Source organism: Amphiura filiformis, chromosome 14, assembly GCF_039555335.1.
Source record: "Amphiura filiformis chromosome 14, Afil_fr2py, whole genome shotgun sequence".
NCBI lineage: Eukaryota > Metazoa > Echinodermata > Ophiuroidea > Amphilepidida > Amphiuridae > Amphiura > Amphiura filiformis.
In genome coordinates this window covers 38,154,686-38,175,430 of record NC_092641.1, presented here as the reverse complement: position 1 = coordinate 38,175,430, position 20,745 = coordinate 38,154,686, and the positions used below count along the sequence as shown (strand labels likewise).

Here is a 20,745-nt window from a genome sequence, read left to right as displayed (position 1 = left end):
AAAGGTGTTTTTAAACCATTGTATAGTAAGTCATTTTAGCCCTATACATTTTTTTGTTTACCGTATCCTGGTAACTCAGATGCGTGTTTCATAACAAACCATAATTTATTCTTTTCAACATGTTCAAGTAGGGTACATGAATAGAATACATTAAATCCTTTGTTATACTCTCTATAGAAAATCTAGTGGTGCTTGCAAAATATATAACACTGAATAAATTAAATAAACACTTACACAATAGATGCATAGTCATTAGTCAATTTGATATTGATGTTGTTATTGATGTGTTGTTAGGAGAAGAAAAGGCTATTAGGTCACCGTATGTCAGGTTATAGGTCAATTGGTTCAGGTCAAATTTAAGCCCCGATTTAAGCATCAATTTTGAATACACATGTGAGAGTCTGTGATACAAAATGTATCATAATGAGGAATAATTTTGATATTCTGTCTTTAACTGGATATATATCGAGAAGTGCAAGGTGGATATACTAATATACCTTGGGATGTAAATGGTGAGTACAATTAAGAATGCCTAGTTGAGATGGATTTCACAAATAAATATAAAATAGTTACCAAAATCACAAAAACTAAGCTTACGGAAAACTACCCAATATGGTGGTATAGGTGACAAGAAATACAATTTTTTCAACATTGCTGTAGTATGGTTGTGGTAACCTGTTACCTATGGCTTAATTAAGTTTCAGTGAAATAATGTCGCAAGTTAAAAATACAAAATATAGCTCAACATTGAAAATAGAAGCATTTTAACCAGTTCCTTTTTTGATAGTTGTGGAGCACCAAGTTTATGAAGTCATAAAAGAAATCAGGAACCACTTATTCCCATTTTACATATCAACTTTATTTCCCTAACGTGTTAGCAACACATATCCAAAATTTTAACGAAATCTGTTGATATTAAGCTTTCCAAAATGAAGTGAATTTAAATCATCAGTGATGTACCACCTTTTGGCTTCTACTTTTAAAAGCATGTAAGCTACGTTGATACCGATGCCACCAATAAAACGAGAAGATTTGCCCCTTCATTTTGCATACCACTTTGTCCAATTTTTTTTTGTAATTTCTTCACAAAATGCAAAAAAAAGAAAAAAAAAATCAATGGGTGTAGTACCCCCTTAAGTTATGATAGATACTATAGTAAATGCTCCCTTTACATTGTGGAAATCATTTAGCAATCCAATATCCACACACAGTTTTGAATGCATACGTTGTCTACATGTAGGAATGCTATATTGATGAGCACAGCTTTAAAATCACATGGGTCATGTGTAGGTATACATTCCTTGAGTCAGTAATTAAATATTGTTTTTTATTGTATCTCTAAATGCGATAATAATATTATTATTATTATTATTATTAAATGATACATTTTCAGAAAGGAAATGATGCAAGGAATCCAGCTAGCATAACAGATTTCTGCAAAAATTAACAGTTTTGGAGAATATCTCATCATTTGATTTTTCTACAGACTTAAAAAGGAAGGTATACAAGGACTGTAGATGATCTCTGCTTTGATTCAGCTTTGTACTTTAGGCATGGTTCTGACTTTGCACACTTGTCTTTAAGATGCGCTCATGGGTATTAAATAATTTAAAGGTAAAACAAAGCAGTAGTTACATATATGCATGGATGACTCCATTGGGGCTGACAGAAAAGAACTCAACCATGGTAAATGTACTTTATCCAGGGTGTATTGTAGGCTTCACTTACACATACATTAATTATTGCAAATGGTAAAAGTTAGCACTGGCCACACAATTTTTTTTTTTTTTTATTTGATTTTAGTTTGTTTGTTTTGAGTGTGTTTGATTGATGCTTTGATGGATAAAATAAGTGAAGGAATATTGCATGATAACATTCATTTGAAATGGGTTGCTTGATACATGTACTTTCCATAAAACTCTTTCCCCGGGTGGTAAATGTATAGTGAAATGTTGCAATCTGGTTCAGGGCATTCAGACCACGATGTCCAAAAAGAAGATGATTTCAACTGCAGGTGAAGTCATTATAGACCCTTAATGATACCCGCAGGATTATATCTAAGATGGGACATGACTGTTAATGATCAGTATTAATTAGAAGTCAAAATAATTGATAACTTAAACTACATGTACACCTGTACACCCTCTGGCTGACAGAAAGAATGTCAACATGGTAATCCATGGCGATCCAATTTTAAGTGCTAATCCAACCCATGTCTATTTAATGTCATCCTTAAGCAAATAATTATTAGTAATATAGGATGGGTTCAGGTGGGGGTAATGTTGGACATGCTATGTAGGTTGGCAATAGTGTTGCAGGGTTGTCGTTTTTAAGATCATATTACAAAAGAGCCCAGGTATATAAATGCTTGCCCATTCACTCACTGTACAAAAAAGATGCTTCTCAAACATTTTTTTTCTTGATTTGAGAGCCAATTTTATGAAAATGGAAAAAAATGGGTTGTGCTTCTGTGTGTTTGACATTGTTTGATTAAATCTGATCCAGCCCTTCAAAATAACCATGTTAACCCAAACACTGAAACTGCTTTTTGCTATCGGGAGTTCAAGAAGAAATAAAAAAGGAGAGAAGATGAACAAAGAAGTCACTTGGTACCCCCAGGATTCGAACCTTAGACCCCTCTGGTGCCAAGGACACCTTCACCGGCCAGTGGCCTTGCCAGCAATTCCCTGAGCATACAGCACTTAGGGTGATTGCGTTGCATCACGTAGGATTCATCATATGGGTGTTGGGGTTAACTGAGGCCTCAATCTAGGAAAATACACATTAATTAACCCTAACACTGAACACTGCGTTTTGCTATCTGAAGTTAAAGAAGAAATGAAAAAGGAGAAGAGATGAACAAAGATGTCACTCGGTAACCCCAGGATTCAAACCTTAGACCAATCAGGTGTCAAGCACACAATCACAGGCCGGTAGCTGGCCCAGCCAGCAATTCCCTGAGCATGATAGAGCACTTACAATGTAGGATGATTGCGCCATCGCATCACATGGGATTCATGCATGGACGGTGGTTATCATCATGGCATTTTGTGGTATTTATGTGTGTTTGAGTCAACTGGTTTTGTGTGATCATCTACATAGCTAATTGTACTAATTTTCCTTTTGCAGGTTGTAAGCAAAGGACAACAAGAAGGACCTGCTGGTGTTACTGTGTCACTCAAAGCTAAAGGGAAAGTACTGTCAAACAACAAGCTACCACAGGAACAGGTGGAAAGTAAGTGCATGTGATAAAAAGACAAAATGGGTAATGCCCAATCCTCCAAAAACATTTTTACTGCAAGGACATGTGAGTGTAAAGGATAAGACATGCTGCAACCTTTATTTCACTATTCTTTTACCACTAAAATAGTGTGATTTAAAGAGAAAATATCACTGTTTTGCCCATATTTGAAGTTATTTACATCAAGGTAAAACACAGCGTGACAGCACCTATTGGGGGAATTGTAACCTCACGTATTGTTTGTGTACAATGTGCATGTGTTATTGCATTGCATACGCAATCAGAGTTTCTGCTGTGCTCCAAAAAGCCGAACAATTAACTATGTATTTTGTGAGGAGAGTGGAAGTCCCTGTATTGTAGTTTGTCACAGCTGGTGTGATGCACTATAAAATTGTCACCTGTACTGTTTCTACTGGGCATGTCACTGCATAATATCCCCATACAAAAGATGATATGAGTAAACAGGGTCAGAATCTTGTTTCACAGTGGCGTGCAGAAAGGGGGGGCAGGGGGCCAATGCCCCCCACTTTTGTTGGTCATTCGGGGGAAATCAGTCATTTTCGGGGGAAATCAGGCATTTCTTACACCTTGCACTCCTATTAAATCAGACTCCATTCGGGGGAACTGATCAACCTGGCCCCCCACTTTCAATGTGCTGCGCACGCCACTGTTGTTTCACAATGCGAGAATCAATCTTGATTCTTGCAGAATAAATTTGTGGGAATCAACATCTTCTGTATTTAAACTATAAGAGTTTGCAAGAATCCTCCCATTCACAATCCATGGGTTTGATGGAAACAAGTTGTTATCAGGCAAAGATTTGGGTAAATGCGGGGGTGAGATTTTCAATTTATTTGAATACAGAAATGGAGACAATAAATGAAATGGCCCCAGCAGTCATTACATGTACGGGACAAATAGAATTTGTTGCATGGATCATTGCAAGAATATTGTTTTCATGTGATGAAGCAATGCTACAACTCTTTTTATGTTTTCCTTGGTATAAAATAGCTGAGAAAATGCAATTTAGCAACAGTGAAATGAAATTAGATAAAAAGGAATTACAACTAAGCACTCATAAATCTGCAATTACTTGGGCAAGTAATGTATAGTAATATCATAATGGATGGTTTAATCAAAGAGTTCAACAAGTAGCCTGATTTTCTTCCTAAAAATTTATTATTCATTGGAGCCACCAAATTGTCCATGTCTGTATTGGGTTATTCCATTTAAAATATACACTCCCCCTGTGGAAGAATTAGCATAGGGAATATGGATAATTAGAGAATAAACGATAGGAATTTTTATTTTGACTATCCTCTACCGTGTGATAGGCGACAGGCAGGTCCAATATTTTGAGTAGTGGATGCCGCGCACACTACGATAAAAATATTGGACCTGCCTGTCGTCTATCATAGGTAGAGGATAGTCAAAATAAAAATTCCTATCGTTTATTCTCATTCTTAGTCAGTTAAATACTATTTTAATAACTGTAAACTATTTTTTAAAGCAAAAATTAAGTTACCGTCATAAAAACTCCCCTTTTTCTAAAATGAACGAAACTTGTTTACAACTTCTCATCTTTTGTTGCGGCGTACTGCTAGCGCGTGCGCGTATTCCGACCTGCGTCTACGCATACAACGCGATACATACGCGCACCTCTATGAGCGTGTTACGCGTTATCAACACTCATGATGACTTGGGGTCGTCTACCACCTGATAGACGACACCTAAAATCATGCGATTGTCCAATCAGATTATGTGTCTACGTAATAGACCACTCCCACTGACTAAGAATTCCAAATTCTGTTTGAAATAATCACCCCAGTTGTGGAAGATATGGGTAAAGCTGTAGTAGCTGCCATACATGGGAAGTATCATGAGTTTCAAAATAATTTACCCTCTCCAATTCCAAGAGTGCCAAGATTGGAATCCTCAAGACAGCAGATTCACACGGCAGATTTCCCAAAGTTTTTGCCCACGCAGCAAAAAGCCCTCTATATGGACAGGCCTGCTATCCCGGGGGTTCACTTGGAATATCATTTGGTGTTTATGGTCGTCACAAAAAACGTTGCAAAAGGGTAGAATTTTGACCTGATGCTGTCGACAACATCTTTAGGAAAAGGAGTACTTTTTAAGGGTAGTCTTTGACGTTTAGGGTTGTTATTTCACCCGTCTTCGACATTTAAGAGTCACTTAATCGCAGAGTGTTCAGTTCATCATCTGATGGTTCTGGAGATGGTACCCAGGTACACAAGTAATAAACCCAAACAAAAAAAAAATGAATCAATGTAGTATTCTCTTTATTAAGATTCATATGAGAAAATTGTCATTACACATTGGGCCATTTAGGGGTCTGTTTTAGTGTCTTTAGCAATTTAGGAGGTAAAATTTCTAATATCTTATGCCAGTTAGGGGTGAAATTTGTTACCCCTGAATATGCCATTTAGGGTCAAATTTTAAGATGTGACAACACAACAAGCATGGGTCCCACTTAGTATGTACATGTATACATGAGTGAACCCCCTGTGCCCGCTATCAAAGCAGTAGTCAATATCACTCTCCACCTCACTCAAATAGGCCACTTTTGCCAGGCCATGAATTAGGGTTAATTCTGAGGCTCTCTCCCGCATCTTATATGTCACATCTGATAATGTATTCAATGAATATGAAAGACCTTGGTGAAGTAGGTAATGGTATCTTCAACAGACGAGGTACAAAACACACCAAGAATCAAAGGAAGATACAAGAGGATACCTAGAATATATAAAAACAAGATTTGAGCCAGGTATACCAACTTCATTTACATACTGCATTAGTTTTTTCCTTCTTTACCTTTGTCTTGTTTCCAGAATCAAGGTAAATATTGTTCCACCTTAGCGTGAGAAAGTGTCCAAATGGGTGAAAGAAAATGTGTGAGACTCGTTCCAAATGCATGAGAGTTTACAGCCCCTGATATTCTTATAGGCCTGTCTACATGCATACATGTACATTGTAAGCTCCCTTTCTCTCATACTTGACATCGCTCTATTGCTCACTATCCTATCTCTTCCCCTCCTTCTCTATCATTCGACTTTTATTTAGCACTCATTATATTGTAAGTGCTAAAAATGTTATGACCAATGGGTAAATGGCTCCTGGGTGACCTGAGTAGAGTGCAGAAAGAGAAGGTCATGATTATAAAGAAAGAAAAAACGAAATCCATCCATATAGGAAGGGAAATATCATGAATATTGCCCAAAACACCTAAACATCAATTGCTTAGATGCAAAATTGACTCTCCAACATGGGCCTATACCATCATCACATATTGGCACATTTTTTCTAAAATAAAGCCCCTTGGGTATAAATTTGGTGGCAAAGAAGGAAGGCAATAGATCCCTATAGCAAATAACATTTTATTTTGAACAAACAAACATATAAGATACACTCCGAAACAAAAAACTTGAAAATCTTTAGCTTTCTATTGCCAATGTTTCTGAAACTTTTTCTGCTTCCGGCCAAACGTTCAATGAAACTTTAAGCTGCCCGGAGAGATTCAAATGTGCCACTCATATTACCAACCTCATTTGATATGTACATGAATAGTGATGTTCATTTAAAAGTACTATTGATGAACGGGCATGACTTCCTCATTAAGTAAAAAATTAAACACACCATCGGCAGAATTCCAGAATGTTTTAAGTACCGTTGTAATAGCCACTTACAGAATTCTGACTTTTTTTCCCAACAAAAGGTTGTTGAACTGCTTAAATGTTTTTATTCATGCCGAGAATTAAAATAAATCAATTGATGAAATGAATGATAATTTGCATAATTTATCTTTAGCAAAATAAAAGTCCCCCATTAAACCCTACATGCACATGCATTGTAAATTGTATCTTTTAACCCCCATTGGTCTTCCAGTTTTCTTTCTTTTTTTTTCTTCTTTTTTTTTTCTTCTTTTTTTTTTAATGGAATACAGAAATAATTGAATGTGAATGGCAATTCCTCGCTAGTGGCAGGTGCAGATAGGGACCTATTATTATAGATTGTTAGATTATACATGTTACCAATTTCATGAATTTTCAGATCAAAATAAGGGAGACCCTGTGGCTAAATGCCTGCTTAAAAGGCTGGCCTGCAGCACGGAAGCCTTGCAAGGTATTGGCACCAGTTATGGTTGAAAGTCCTCAGTAGTGTTGAGTTTTATAAACCCACATCTTTCACTTTCAATCCAAATAAAATATAAATATAATTTTGTTTTTGTTGTACTGGGTAATTGATCATCACTGAATGTGTTTTTTTTTTGTTATCATACTCTGTTTTAAATCAACTTTATGATTTAGGCATATTTATCAAATATTAGTTTCCTTGCTTTTGATACTGTGTGTTGTATTTTGAGTGTACTTTCTTGTACTGTGGATCAGATTCCAAATGAAACCATCTACAATCTTACCAATACCACTCCACTGGTTGCCAGAGTCAAGATTCATCAACTCAAATTTCTCAGCAAGAAGACGGCAAGCCTGTGACAGAATATGTCCTTTATATTCCACCACAAGGGAAGAGGAAACCGGGACGGCCGTGCACACTGTACTTACACTGTGTCGAGCACCTCCTGGGAGATACTGAAGGGATGCTGCAGCCCAACAAAATTGTTTCGTTGCCCAAGATCACAATAGTTGGAGAAAGCTTGTAGTGGCCTGCTCCGCAGCTGAATGATGATGATTATGTACTACTGTATAATGCAAACCCCCTTGATCAAGGTACAGAAAAACGTTAAGAGTCCCACGTTACATCGCATGGTTTTTCACTTGATCAAGGTAGACTATTGCAGACTATCATCATTATAAATAGTGGCAGTTAATGCTATTACACTGATTGCTATATGATGAACCAATTCAGTTGGGTAGAAGAATAACCTGGTGAATGCAGATGAAGGTTTCAATTCGTTCCTGTCACAAATTAGTAAAGTTGAACAAAAATTTTGCATAAAATTTGGTTCTCCAAAAAATTACCAACAGCAAAGTACCTAGGTTCTCATTTTAAAGTTTCTCAATCTTTTCTACATGCAACTACGCAAGTATGCATAATGAGATCTCATTCCCAGTGGCATAGCCCAATGACACAAAATTTTGCTCAAACTTTGGTTCTCCAAGATTACCAACAGTTAAGTGCCTAGTTTCTCATTTCAAAGTTCCTCAGTCTCTTCCACATGCAGTTAAGCATAATGAGATCTTATTCCCAGTGACACAGACTAGACCAATGAATCCCATTAAACAAGCAAAGCTTAATTTGTGACCGCATGGCGTGGAACACAAGTTTTGTACCCAACACATCCAAATGTCATTCTGCCAATGTACATACGTATTGGGATTGTGGAACTGTGTCCCCACAGATGAGCATACTTTAAATCCTAGTGATGTAGGTGGCGTGTATGAAATTAGTAGTGAACGTTTCAGTGATTTGAAAAGGCTAGCTGTGAAAACACCATTAAAATTAAAGTCCATTAGAAGATTGATTCTGGGCCTTTTAACTTTTAAATTCACAGTCATAGTTTTTGTTTTAAACAGCATTTAATAAAATTTCAAAGGATGATGAAAGATGCTATAGATGTATGAAAACACATTAAGTGTTTTCCTTACATCACATCACACCAGTAAATAGGAGAGGATAGCAATGCTAGCCTTCCAAGTAAAAGGCAGTATACCACTATCTGTAAGATATCTTACCCTTCCCATCTCAAAATACATGGCCATTACTTCTTTATTAACCCCTGGACACTACTGGTCATCTAACAGCATTTCTGATTGGTTGATAACTTGAAATGATTATTTCAATTGCCAATTACGACTAGGCTTTAAAACTTGCATAAACAATCTTATTATTAAAATACCATCCTTGATTGGTTCAAAATTGACACAATATTCATTTTGGCCAATCGACATGTAGTTCTCATGGGGTTAACTGGGTAGAGTAGGACAGATGAATACATACTTGCAAGAGAGAGATTTAGGAATTTTTGTCTCGTCTGAAACATCTCGCTTTACAAACTGGCGGTGAAACGTTACTCGTCCAAGGTTATCAGTATTAAGGCCATTTGGAGGGAGCATTTGTCTAGCAGTGTTTGCACACAAATATTGAAACAAATAAAGCTCATACAAAAGGAATGGGATTGGGGCTATAAAGGAGATCCCAAGGAATCATTTTCTTTCAATGTGAATGGGTAAAATGCCCAAAACGTTTGTTTCAATGACATATTATTGGCTTTAACTCAAGAACTGCAAGACCTATGGAAATATAATTTGATGTGATTATTGCTTCCTTCACACACTTTCCTATAAGATCAATGCAGCATGAAAGGCATTGCCATTTTTTACTTTCAATGACTAAAACTGGAACCATATGGCTCCTGCCATCCCACTGCCCTTAAGCAGACAAGACTTGAAAGTTCAAGAACCGCCTTACTACACGTATAGAGCAAATATAAATGCAGTAAAATAGAGTCTTTGATCCATCCAATTTTGACCAAAGATATTAGGTAACCTTATTTAATAAAGACTTGGTTTCATGTGGATTGAGCAAAGATATGTGTTGTGAATTCTTTCATGCAAATCTATATTTGAATACTTCAGTTACAGCATAGAACCTGGAAGCAGATGTGGTTACTTTTCAAGCTGCTAGTCACCAGACTGAACATTGTGGTCATGTAACCGCAAAAAACATGTAACACTAGTAGACTGATTATAGTGGTCCTATAGTCACCAGTCTGGTCAGTGTGGTCATGTAATGATATTTAGTAATAGTAGACTGCAAAAATCCTGTAACACTTTCAGAGAGCTCAAAGTGGTAAATACTAAAGGTAACATTTGTGACAAATAGGGCAGAAATTTGAACTTACTTTCACTATAGTTTTTATTTAATAAACCAGTTGGTTGATCGACAGTGTCTTCGAAATTGATGTTTGCCCCTCATTTGAATGAAATTGCCATCCTAATTTGATCTTAAAAACATTAACCTGACTTCTACAGTCTATTGGGGGTTTTGTAAGTCTGATGTAAATTCAATAGACTTTTTAAACTGCTTTACTTTTAATTTAGCATCCATCAAAAGACATTAATCTTGTTATTTTACCCATCCCAGGAGCAAACTCCCATTCCAAAATAATGGATGAACTGACTGCTAATGCAGACACTGAACTTGGTCAATGTATCATTGAACTGAGTCAATAGAAGACTTGGCCACCAACTGGAACCGTGTGCATCATTAGGCACATCCACAAGGAGGGCTTTTTGCTTAAAAACAATGGAGGTCTCGAGTAAAATTTGGGAAGTCAGCTGTGTGAACAGCTGTCTTGAGGATTCCAATCTGTAAGTTTGTCCCCAAATTTTGTGATTAGGCAGAGTGAAATTCATGTGGTCCTCGGTGCTACTGTTGTGTGAACAGGCCATTTGAGCTTAACCTATGATCTTTGTTTAATTATATTTAATATGGTTCAATGGTGCGCCACTAGAGAGTTACAATAAGCTTCTGGTTGTAATTCCAAAGCTGATGTCATCAGGCATCACAAAACTTGAGGATTCCAGTCTTCATTGGAGTCGTGTAGACACAGGGTCGTGATTGACTTGGGAATTGAAATTCTCAAGTATGCCAATCCTTGAGATTTCTAAGACCATCTGAACACACCTTTTGCGAGACATGTCTTCCTCTCGATGTTTGAAAATTCATCAGTCTGCCCATCGGGTTCAAACTTGCGTACACTGTAACAACAAGTGTCTTGTTTTGCTAAAGGATGGATGCATGGTCTCATTGATCTGAGTGTTATGGATACATGCTAATGGACAAGGGGAAAATTGATGTGTGTGAATATTTGCGCTTGAATAGGCAGCAGCGTACCCAGCCTTAGGGGGTAGGGGCAAAGCCATTTTCATCTCCATTTATCAACTTTCCGTCCTGATTGTTCAAATTTCCGCCCGCATTTGCAACATTCTTGTCTGGTTTCCCCCATTATGCCCATATTTGCTACATTTGTGTCCGATTTTTTAAACTTTTGTTCCCATTTGCCATGTTTTCATCTGCTTTTTTCAAATTTGGCCCCATTTTTAGTTGTTTTAATGACACTTTTTACTCTTTGCCATCAAAATTTGACCCAGGGATGATAATTTCTGTATGGCCAAATCTTCCTCTATCCCTTGTCCAAGGTAGAATTACTGAAATCAAAGGCAACGTATGGGAAGATCTATAATAGAAAAGCCAGGTCAGGGAGATTTGCAGTGGGTGATGAAGTTCTCTTAAACTTCTTCCCACAGGTAGTTCATCAATATCTATATCTACTGTTGATCTACTGTTCATCAGTGCTATATTAATCTACTGCAGATAGCAGGTAGTTCATCAATGCCTACTACTGCTCTGCTGATAAAAGTCAGTTCATCAATACCCTTTATCTACTCTGATATCAGGTAATTCATGTCTATTACTGCTGATATCAGGTACTTCATCAATACCTATATCTACTGCTGATAGCAGGTAGTTCATCAATGCTAATATTTACTGTTGATACCACATAGTTAATCAATCTACTGCTGATAGCAGTAGTTCATTTATGCCTATATCTACTGTGACTAATGCTAATAGCAGGTAGTTCCATCAATACCAAAATCTACTGTTGATACCAGGTAGTTCACTATCTATCTACTACTGATAGCAGTAGTTCATCAATGTTTATATCTACTGCTGTTATTGTGTAGTTCATCTATAGATGCCTATATCTACTGCTGATATTAGGTAGTTCATCAATGCCTATATCTACTGCTGATATCAGGTAGTTTATCAATGCCTATATCTACTGCTGATAGCAGGTAGTTCATCAATGCCTATATCTACTGCTGATAGCAGGTAGTTCATCAATACATATAGCTACTGCTGATATCAGGTAGTTCATCAATGCCTACATCTACTGCTGGTATCAGGTATGCCATCAATATCTATATCTACTGCTGATATCAGGTAGTTCATCAATGCCTACATCTACTGCTGGTATCAGGTATGCCATCAATATCTATATCTACTGCTGATATTAGGTAGTTCATGAATGCCTACATCTATTGCTGATATCACGTAGTTTATCAATGCCTATATCTACTGCTGATAGCAGGCAGTTCATCAATGCCTATATCTACTGCTGATAGCAGGTAGTTCATCAATACATATAGCTACTGCTGATATCAGGTAGTTCCATCAATACCAAAATCTACTGTTGATACCAGGTAGTTCACTATCTATCTACTACTGATAGCAGTAGTTCATCAATGTTTATATCTACTGCTGTTATTGTGTAGTTCATCTATAGATGCCTATATCTACTGCTGATATTAGGTAGTTCATCAATGCCTATATCTACTGCTGATATCAGGTAGTTTATCAATGCCTATATCTACTGCTGATAGCAGGTAGTTCATCAATGCCTATATCTACTGCTGATAGCAGGTAGTTCATCAATACATATAGCTACTGCTGATATCAGGTAGTTCATCAATGCCTACATCTACTGCTGGTATCAGGTATGCCATCAATATCTATATCTACTGCTGATATCAGGTAGTTCATCAATGCCTACATCTACTGCTGGTATCAGGTATGCCATCAATATCTATATCTACTGCTGATATTAGGTAGTTCATGAATGCCTACATCTATTGCTGATATCACGTGGTTTATCAATGCCTATATCTACTGCTGATAGCAGGCAGTTCATCAATGCCTATATCTACTGCTGATAGCAGGTAGTTCATCAATACATATAGCTACTGCTGATATCAGGTAGTTCATCAATGCCTACATCTACTGCTGGTATCAGGTATGCCATCAATATCTATATCTACTGCTGATATCAGGTAGTTCATCAATGCCTACATCTACTGCTGGTATCAGGTATGCCATCAATATTTATATCTACTGCTGATATTAGGTAGTTCATCAATGCCTACATCTATTGCTGATATCAGGTACTCTATCAATACTTATATCTGCTGCTGATATCAGGCATTTCATCACAACCCTTTATCTGTGACACACTTTACTTCTTTACATGGAAATATCAGAGCTTAAATTTATGAGTGACAATGCTAAAGCTACATAGCAAGTGTCACAGCCGTTGCAAGGGTTGGCCTGTAGTAAACATCAGGCTGGACAAGTTTAAAGCTACAAAGATTGACATCAAGGAATAGCTCATTGGTAGAACACCAGTGCTGTCAACTTTTAGTTTATCCTGGTCACTCTGTGAATGTGGCTTAGCAGTATAGTGTGTGTGCTCTGAGTTCTCAGGACTTGGGACAAGACCATGAAACATTGTGAATAAATATATCCAGAATGTCAACAAAAGCCAATGATTCTGGACATAAATTATTGTGACATGGTCATGTTGTGCATGTAACCTATTTTGCAAGAAGTGTTAGAAAACTTCACAATGCATCCACATATATTCAGACTTGCTCTTATTAAATTTTATGGTAAACTTTTTCTGTCAATTCATGAAGTAGGTCAGTATGATGTGATGTAAAGACACAACAAGAAGTCCTCCAAAGTAAAAATACAATATCTAGTTGCTTAATCACTAGCAGATACGCCTTTTTACTTGGGGAGCAGGCTTATTCAAAACATTTCAAATGAACTGCTTCCCACTGAAGACCCAGTAGGTCATTTGCTGTGTTATTTTCTTTAATATAGAGACTACCATTTTTACGTTGAGAGCAAACTGGTTCTGCAACACCTGCCTCTAAGCCAAAAACTGTATGTCTTATTACCTACAATAACAGATACTGCCGTTTTACCTCGAAGGGCAGATCTGAGGCAATATAAGCACATTCCTCTGTAACTTGTGTGTAGGAAGTGTGATAATGGTAAGGAATGCTCAAATCAAGCGACATGATTGCTTGTTTTCTTGCACGCTTACCATTGTTTTCTTCCATAGCAAAAAAAGTAATAATGGGGTTCTTTGAAGAAATGAGGACAGGCGCTGCTAATGTTAACTATGCTTGGGGTGTTTTAGCAATAACAAGTTAAATGTGAAATAGAATTACAATAATGGAAGGAGTGACATTTGAATGTCAATGCATAGAAATGGATTTAATTGTCTTCCAATTGAGTACTACATTGTATGTCATGAATGCTGCTTATTGGCAGAGAAAGTTATTCAAAACTTGTAGATGTGCTACTGGGCTAATTAAATGAAGCTTAACACAGCGGCCGACAGGACATGTTTCAGCTGGATATTATTTGTTTTTAAATTTAGTTCAATGATGTAAATTTATAGACAGTGTTTTGGAACAAATAAATTTTGCAGTAGTACGGTACTGATTTGAGTACCGTATAGTCCCGCCCCTTTTTTAGGTGAAAAATTACCAATATTGGACAGTAGGACTATACCTGGAATTAAACAAAAAAAATAGGGAGAGGGAATTAACTGTCCAGAGTGTCTCTGGACCTACAACAATGTAGAGCTAAATGCTACAACCATTCATCATTCATGGTTGACTTGAATAAAATCCACAAATTATAACTTTGCATTTTGAACGAGACACAGTTTTTTTAGACCAGTACAAAAGTTATCTGGCTTTGGACCATCAAACCTACTCTTATTTTGACTTAATACTAGTAATAGACTTTGTATGACTATTTAATCCAGGAAGGCCACAGACTGCAGCTACACATAGATGGTTACTGGAAGATACATTTAACCTAAACCCTGCCAAACATCGAAAAGCTCAATGCACAAACTGCCAGGAAAACTATGTGTCTAGCACATGTGGCTCTGGATCAAAACTGCATCCAAGTAAACTTTTCTTGTTTCATTCCCCCTTTTTCGTAAAGCACCTTGTGCATTAAGAGTTGATAACGCCCCAATGCCCCTCCTATAATTAGTTAAGTAATAGAATGACCTAATTTTTCACTGAGATAAGTGAGGAAGACATTTTTAATGTACCTACCCTGAATTAACCTAAGATTAGCTTTCTTGGCACAATTTCTTGAAGCGGCTGTAGGAACAGGAGCATGAAATTGCCAGTGTGGGAGATCATTAAAAGTGCAATAGCCATTTAATTATATTATGTGCTTTTAAAAACTAAAACAGCACCAGAAACACAATATGTATCAATAAAAAAATGTCCTCAATCCCCAAGAAATTTTGGGGATATCACAATTTGCCCAAGTTATCCTGAAGTGGTCCTCGAGCACTCCTATCACCTTGATTTGGCTATATTTAATATGGTTCAATTCGGCATGCCACAAGTACGTTTCCGGTTGTAAACCCAAATCTGACGTCATAAGGCATTGCAAAGCTTGAGGATTCTAGTCTCACATCCGAAACTAAAATTCAGCTTTTTAGCAGATTTCAGCTTTTTTAGTTTCTCAAATGTTATGTGTTTTCTTTTCTTTTCAACCCTGTTTGAGCTATTTTACCCCAATTTCACACTGCTTTCCGCTTTTTTATTTGAGCATTTTCAGCTTTTTTCACGGAAGGTCAGTTTCAGGTGTGCAGTCTTCAATCACCCCATACATGTATATTTATTGCAGCCCATTGATGCCAAGAAACGTTGATTCCAAATTTGCCCTCAAGTCACTGCCACATTGCATTTTTAGCATGAGTGGTTATGGATGAACTCTGTCAAGAAAGTGAACATTATCAGTTGGTTAATGTGTTTAAAAGCATGTATATCTATCTCTTTTCAATCAAGGAATGGCCCCATGAGTGACTAGGCTGCAAAAGTGTACTTCATTTTAGTGGCTTTTAATTGGGTTAATTTGGACTCATCGCTATACTAAAGTTCAAACTTTTGGTCAAATTGCCAGAGTTTTTACAACTCTCCCCATGTTTTTAGCAAAGTTCGATTGGCCTAAAAAAAAAGGGGTCATTGATATACCCAGGAATATCGAGTGGCCCCCCCCCCCCCTCCGATTTCATCTTGTGAAGTTGTACAGTGTATGTGGCAATGATTAGGATCAATAATGTTGCCAAAAGTTTTATATTAAAAATAAAAGAATTTGGCGGATAACCAAAAATCATGTTATGTGACAACATTAATTGTTTCTTTAATTTGAAAACTGCCTAGCTCTCCCTATTTCCATGTCATCAGATGTCAGTTTATTGCCATAAAAATAACAGTTGGTGGTGAGAGTTCCCTGAGGCACCTGTAGCTTGTCAGATAGCTAATTGCTTCAATAGGGGAGGAAATAATGCGCATTGATCAAGAAAAGAAGGAGTAATTTAATGTGAAATGCAGCCAACGCAAAAGTGAAAGCTGGCTATTCAAGTCCAATATTTTGCTGGATTTTTTCAGCGAGAAGATCGAAACATATTCGCTACTTGCATGGTTCCGCCATTATGAACTATGTGCGGGAAGAGCCTCGAACTGACAGCATACATGAAAGAAAGAGTTACGTAACTTTACACAGAATGTTATATGACTGGTTCAATTCCCATTCATGTATGCTGCCAGTTCAAGGCTCTCCCCGCACATAGTGCATAATGGCCGAACCATGCAAGTAGCGAATACATGTAAAAGTAACTTTAACAATTTTGCATATCAGATAACTTGCTTTGCTTGATCACATCACATTGGGCTATTCCAGTTGAAACCCATACACCCCCTGGGAAAGCACAACCTTAATCTTCCACACAGTGAGTGTAAATTTTGAGTGGAGTGACTCCAATACATGTATGCACTGTGATGATCAAGGACCATGTAGATGTAGGCCTAAAAATGATTGGTATCTAAAATCTGATAAAAATGGCATCATGTTTTTGGTTTTTTTTATATTTTAATTTGCATATATATCTAATGTATTTGGTATAAAAATTCACAAAATGTTTTGCCTGTTTGTAATTTGCGTATCGCACAACTCTAATATTGTTTACCATAGTATTTGTGGTGAGCTTGCATTTAAAAAAATTTTAATGTGGCAATAAATGGGGAAAAATGACCGACCGACCGTCACTTTGGAGCTTTTTTTAAAGGGCAATCATTTATTTTAGGCCATTATATACAATGTACTGCCGGTGCATGAAATTATTTTTAGTTTCAGCAAGAATAGAGGGGATGTCGAGGAGATTTTGTATTTATTTTTGCCAAAACACTATGATAAAAATAAAATGTATTTCAGGGAGGCCACCATTCATATAATGCTGCAAATTGCCAGATGGAGTCATTCAACCCATCTGAGCATGTTGCCTCATGTGTGATTTGCATAAAGAATAGAATAGATTCCTATTTAAATATTTGTTTTCACTGATCACATTATCCCCTTTTAAGTTTGAGCCAAACAAATGAGGTATAACAAAGAAAATTGCGATTTCATTCCAGCCCCTACAATGTGTGTACTATGCTCGCCGTTTGTAACATGTAATACTGCACGGAGCATCGCACTTTTCGGCGTGTGTACACATAAGTTGACATCCACGGAGATGTTAGCAAGCAGACAATCGATGAACTCTGAATAAAACCGGATCGACCCGGCTTCAGGCTTAGTCTTTTACGTGGTATTTTAGTACACCACTGAATGCAAAAAGTAGGGTCGTGTGGCGCAGTAGCTATAGCATTGGACTCATGATCGTAAGGTTGTGGGGTTCAAACCCCATCTTGGTCATTGCCTCCACTCAATAGACCCAAGAGTAATCATTTTACCATCAGGCTAGCTATGATGTTTCCAAATAGATGTAAAAGTTTGTAGAAATTGACCTTGTGTCAGCTTGGCGTGATGGCATTTAATAATCGCCCCAGCCGAGTTCCTCCGGGTGTTTCATAAGACAGACAGACAGTAGAAATACGAGTAAAATTGAGGGCATCGCTGTGAAGCAAATCACACATTATGGCTTTTTTTTTAAAGGAATTATCAGCGATTTGCTGAACCAAAACACCCAAAATTAATTGAAGTTCCGATTTTTACAAATGAAAATTTTTAACGGGAAAGCAATCTTATGAAGACGTAAGGATGAAAATAGAATTAGTGTATGTTCGTACTGTTATTTCTTTCTCATAGTGTGAGCAAAGCTGTCAAATTCGGCAAAACAAAGTGCTATACCGAGGATAACAATTTACATTTTCGTATGGGAAATGAATCTAATAATCGCATTTATCATTTATATTTTCATAGGTCTTGCAGTTCTTGAGTTATGGTCAATAGTAATAAAAATTAATGAACATGGGATGGATGACACCCCTTATATCAAGCTTTGGGATCTCCTTTCTAGAACCGATACCATGTGTTCTTGCATTGCAGCTTTATTTGTCTCAATATATTTGAGTGCAAACACCGCTAGGTTATGCCCTCCTCCAACCTGCCTAGGACTTTGACATTTGCAGAATATCACTTTTGATAACACTACTGGAAAATTATCATGCTTTGATAACTCTTTAAATTTGAAAATAGAAAAATTGACATTTAAAGGACACTTTCTTCATGCTGCACAAGCTTTTCTTTTAGTGGCGTTTGACATTTCCCCGCCCCACTCCAGAAACACAGCCTTTAGTAGTCATTCTTTAGCTGGAGCTCAATATGCCAAGCAAAAGTTGTCGTCTGCATCGCATACTGCCTAGATCTTAAACAGCTGCCTCGTGTGACTAAGACTTTGTTATTTATATTGTTGTATTTCATATTGTCATGTTATAAAAGCATGCTTCTTTCTTTGATGAACGGACATAGGGTTGTAATATTGTGATAATACCTTTACATTAAGTTACTTTTACAGTGTATCTTATAGCAATTAGATGCCCATAATAAAAAAAATCACACAAGGCAGCCTTTTGAGATACGACAGTATGTGAAGCAGACGACGAAATGTAAATTAGGGATGTAAGTTTCCAGAATTAATCCTGAATTCAGGATTTTTTATCCTTTCGAAATACAGATTTTGAAGTTTTTTCCCATTATTTCAGGATTTCCTGTTGATCCCTGATAAATGTGATGTTTTGGGGGGTTTCCCCTCCTGATAGCCATAGTAGCAATACATGTACAATGAGATCAGTGAAAATTTGTCACTTTGTCATGTTACACGTAGTTGCTGAAATTGACTAAATGTAGAATATGGGGTTCCCCTCCTGATAGCCATAGTAGCAATATATGAGATCAGTAAATCAGGATTCAGGTCTCAAATTGGTCACTTTCTCATGTTACACGTAGTTTCTGGAACTGACTAAATCTTATTTGAATAGCTATTTGACTGATTTTAGTTCCATCCACATCATTGATTTAGGTTTCCAGATTCATGTAGCTACAGGGCCAGTACAGGCAGTGTTGCCAAACCTTTCAATGCCAAGGCACGGTGAATTGGCATAGTAGGTCGTGGTGAATGATTCTCAAGTAGCCCAGTATTTTTAATTTAAAAAAGCGCTCAATAACAGATATTTTGGTGGTTTTTCCTGAATTTCGAACATAAATCACCCAATTGGGCAAAAAAGCACTTGACTAAACAACTTAAGCCGCTCCTAGGTGATTCTGGTGATTACAAAGCATGCTTTTTTCACTTGACTGGAAGTTGGACTTATTAAGCACCACCTGCCGCCGCCACCTTGACAAAATTAACACCACATTTTGTATGAAAATACTGGCAACCCTGCTGGACCATATGACATTTGATTGTATGATTCTTCTGTAAATATAACATGCAATCCCATTTAAATTGCAATTGATTTGTGTGATGATGCTTAAAAGTTACTTTTCTTTTTTTCCATCGGTAACATTGACGGAAAGTTAAAATTATACTTTTTTTTTACCAGTTTTAGCTATACTTGACCATATGACATTTGATTGACCATTGTGACATTTGATTGTATGATTCTTCTATAAATACAACATGCAATCCCATTTAAATTGCAATTGATTTGTGTGATAATGCTTAAACATTACTTTTTTCTCTTTCCATCTGTTTCCATCTGTAAAATTGAAAGAAAGTTAAAATTAAACTTTTTTTCCAGATTTAGCTATACTTCTGATGATACAGCTTGTGGGGAGGTAAATGCCAATTTTGAGAAGATGAGAAGCAAGCACTGATTACCAATGCTGCTGTCTTATTTTCACAATATAACTGTTTACAAGTGTGACAAATAAATTTAGAAACAGTATGGAAAAAAGTCAAACGTATTGAAATTTTTCATTTTAATTTACAAATTTATCAGGTGATCATGGTACCACCATAAGAATACTGTCAAGCAATTGGTGATGGACCATTATAATGTACACAAAAGAATAGCAACTGTTCACTAGTGTTCAGACTTAAGAGACTTTGTATGAAAAGGGCATGGGAGAGGTGTACAGCCACCTCCCCCCCCCCCCAAAAAATCTTTTCAAGGCAAAAGCAATGTAAAATTGTTGAAGGTCCAAAATAGAAAGAAAAAATAAATAAAAGGGACCACATTTTCATCTTAAACTGTTCAAAATGGCCATAAAAAGGTCTATTTTAGTGGGAGCATGCAACTTACAAGCAATTGTTTGTGGGAATTGGGAAACAACCCTTTTTGGTCAGCAGTTTT

General features: G+C 36.9%; 1 protein-coding gene across 1 annotated transcript in view; it reads left to right on the top strand.

Annotated features, from left to right (window-relative positions):
• The window catches only part of LOC140169405 (BOS complex subunit NOMO1-like), a 124,803-nt gene that overhangs the window by 23,907 nt on the left and 80,151 nt on the right, over positions 1 to 20,745 (top strand). Inside the window, 1 exon segment of the mRNA XM_072192664.1 lies at positions 3,130 to 3,235. Within this exon segment, the coding sequence (XP_072048765.1) occupies positions 3,130 to 3,235 (106 nt within the window).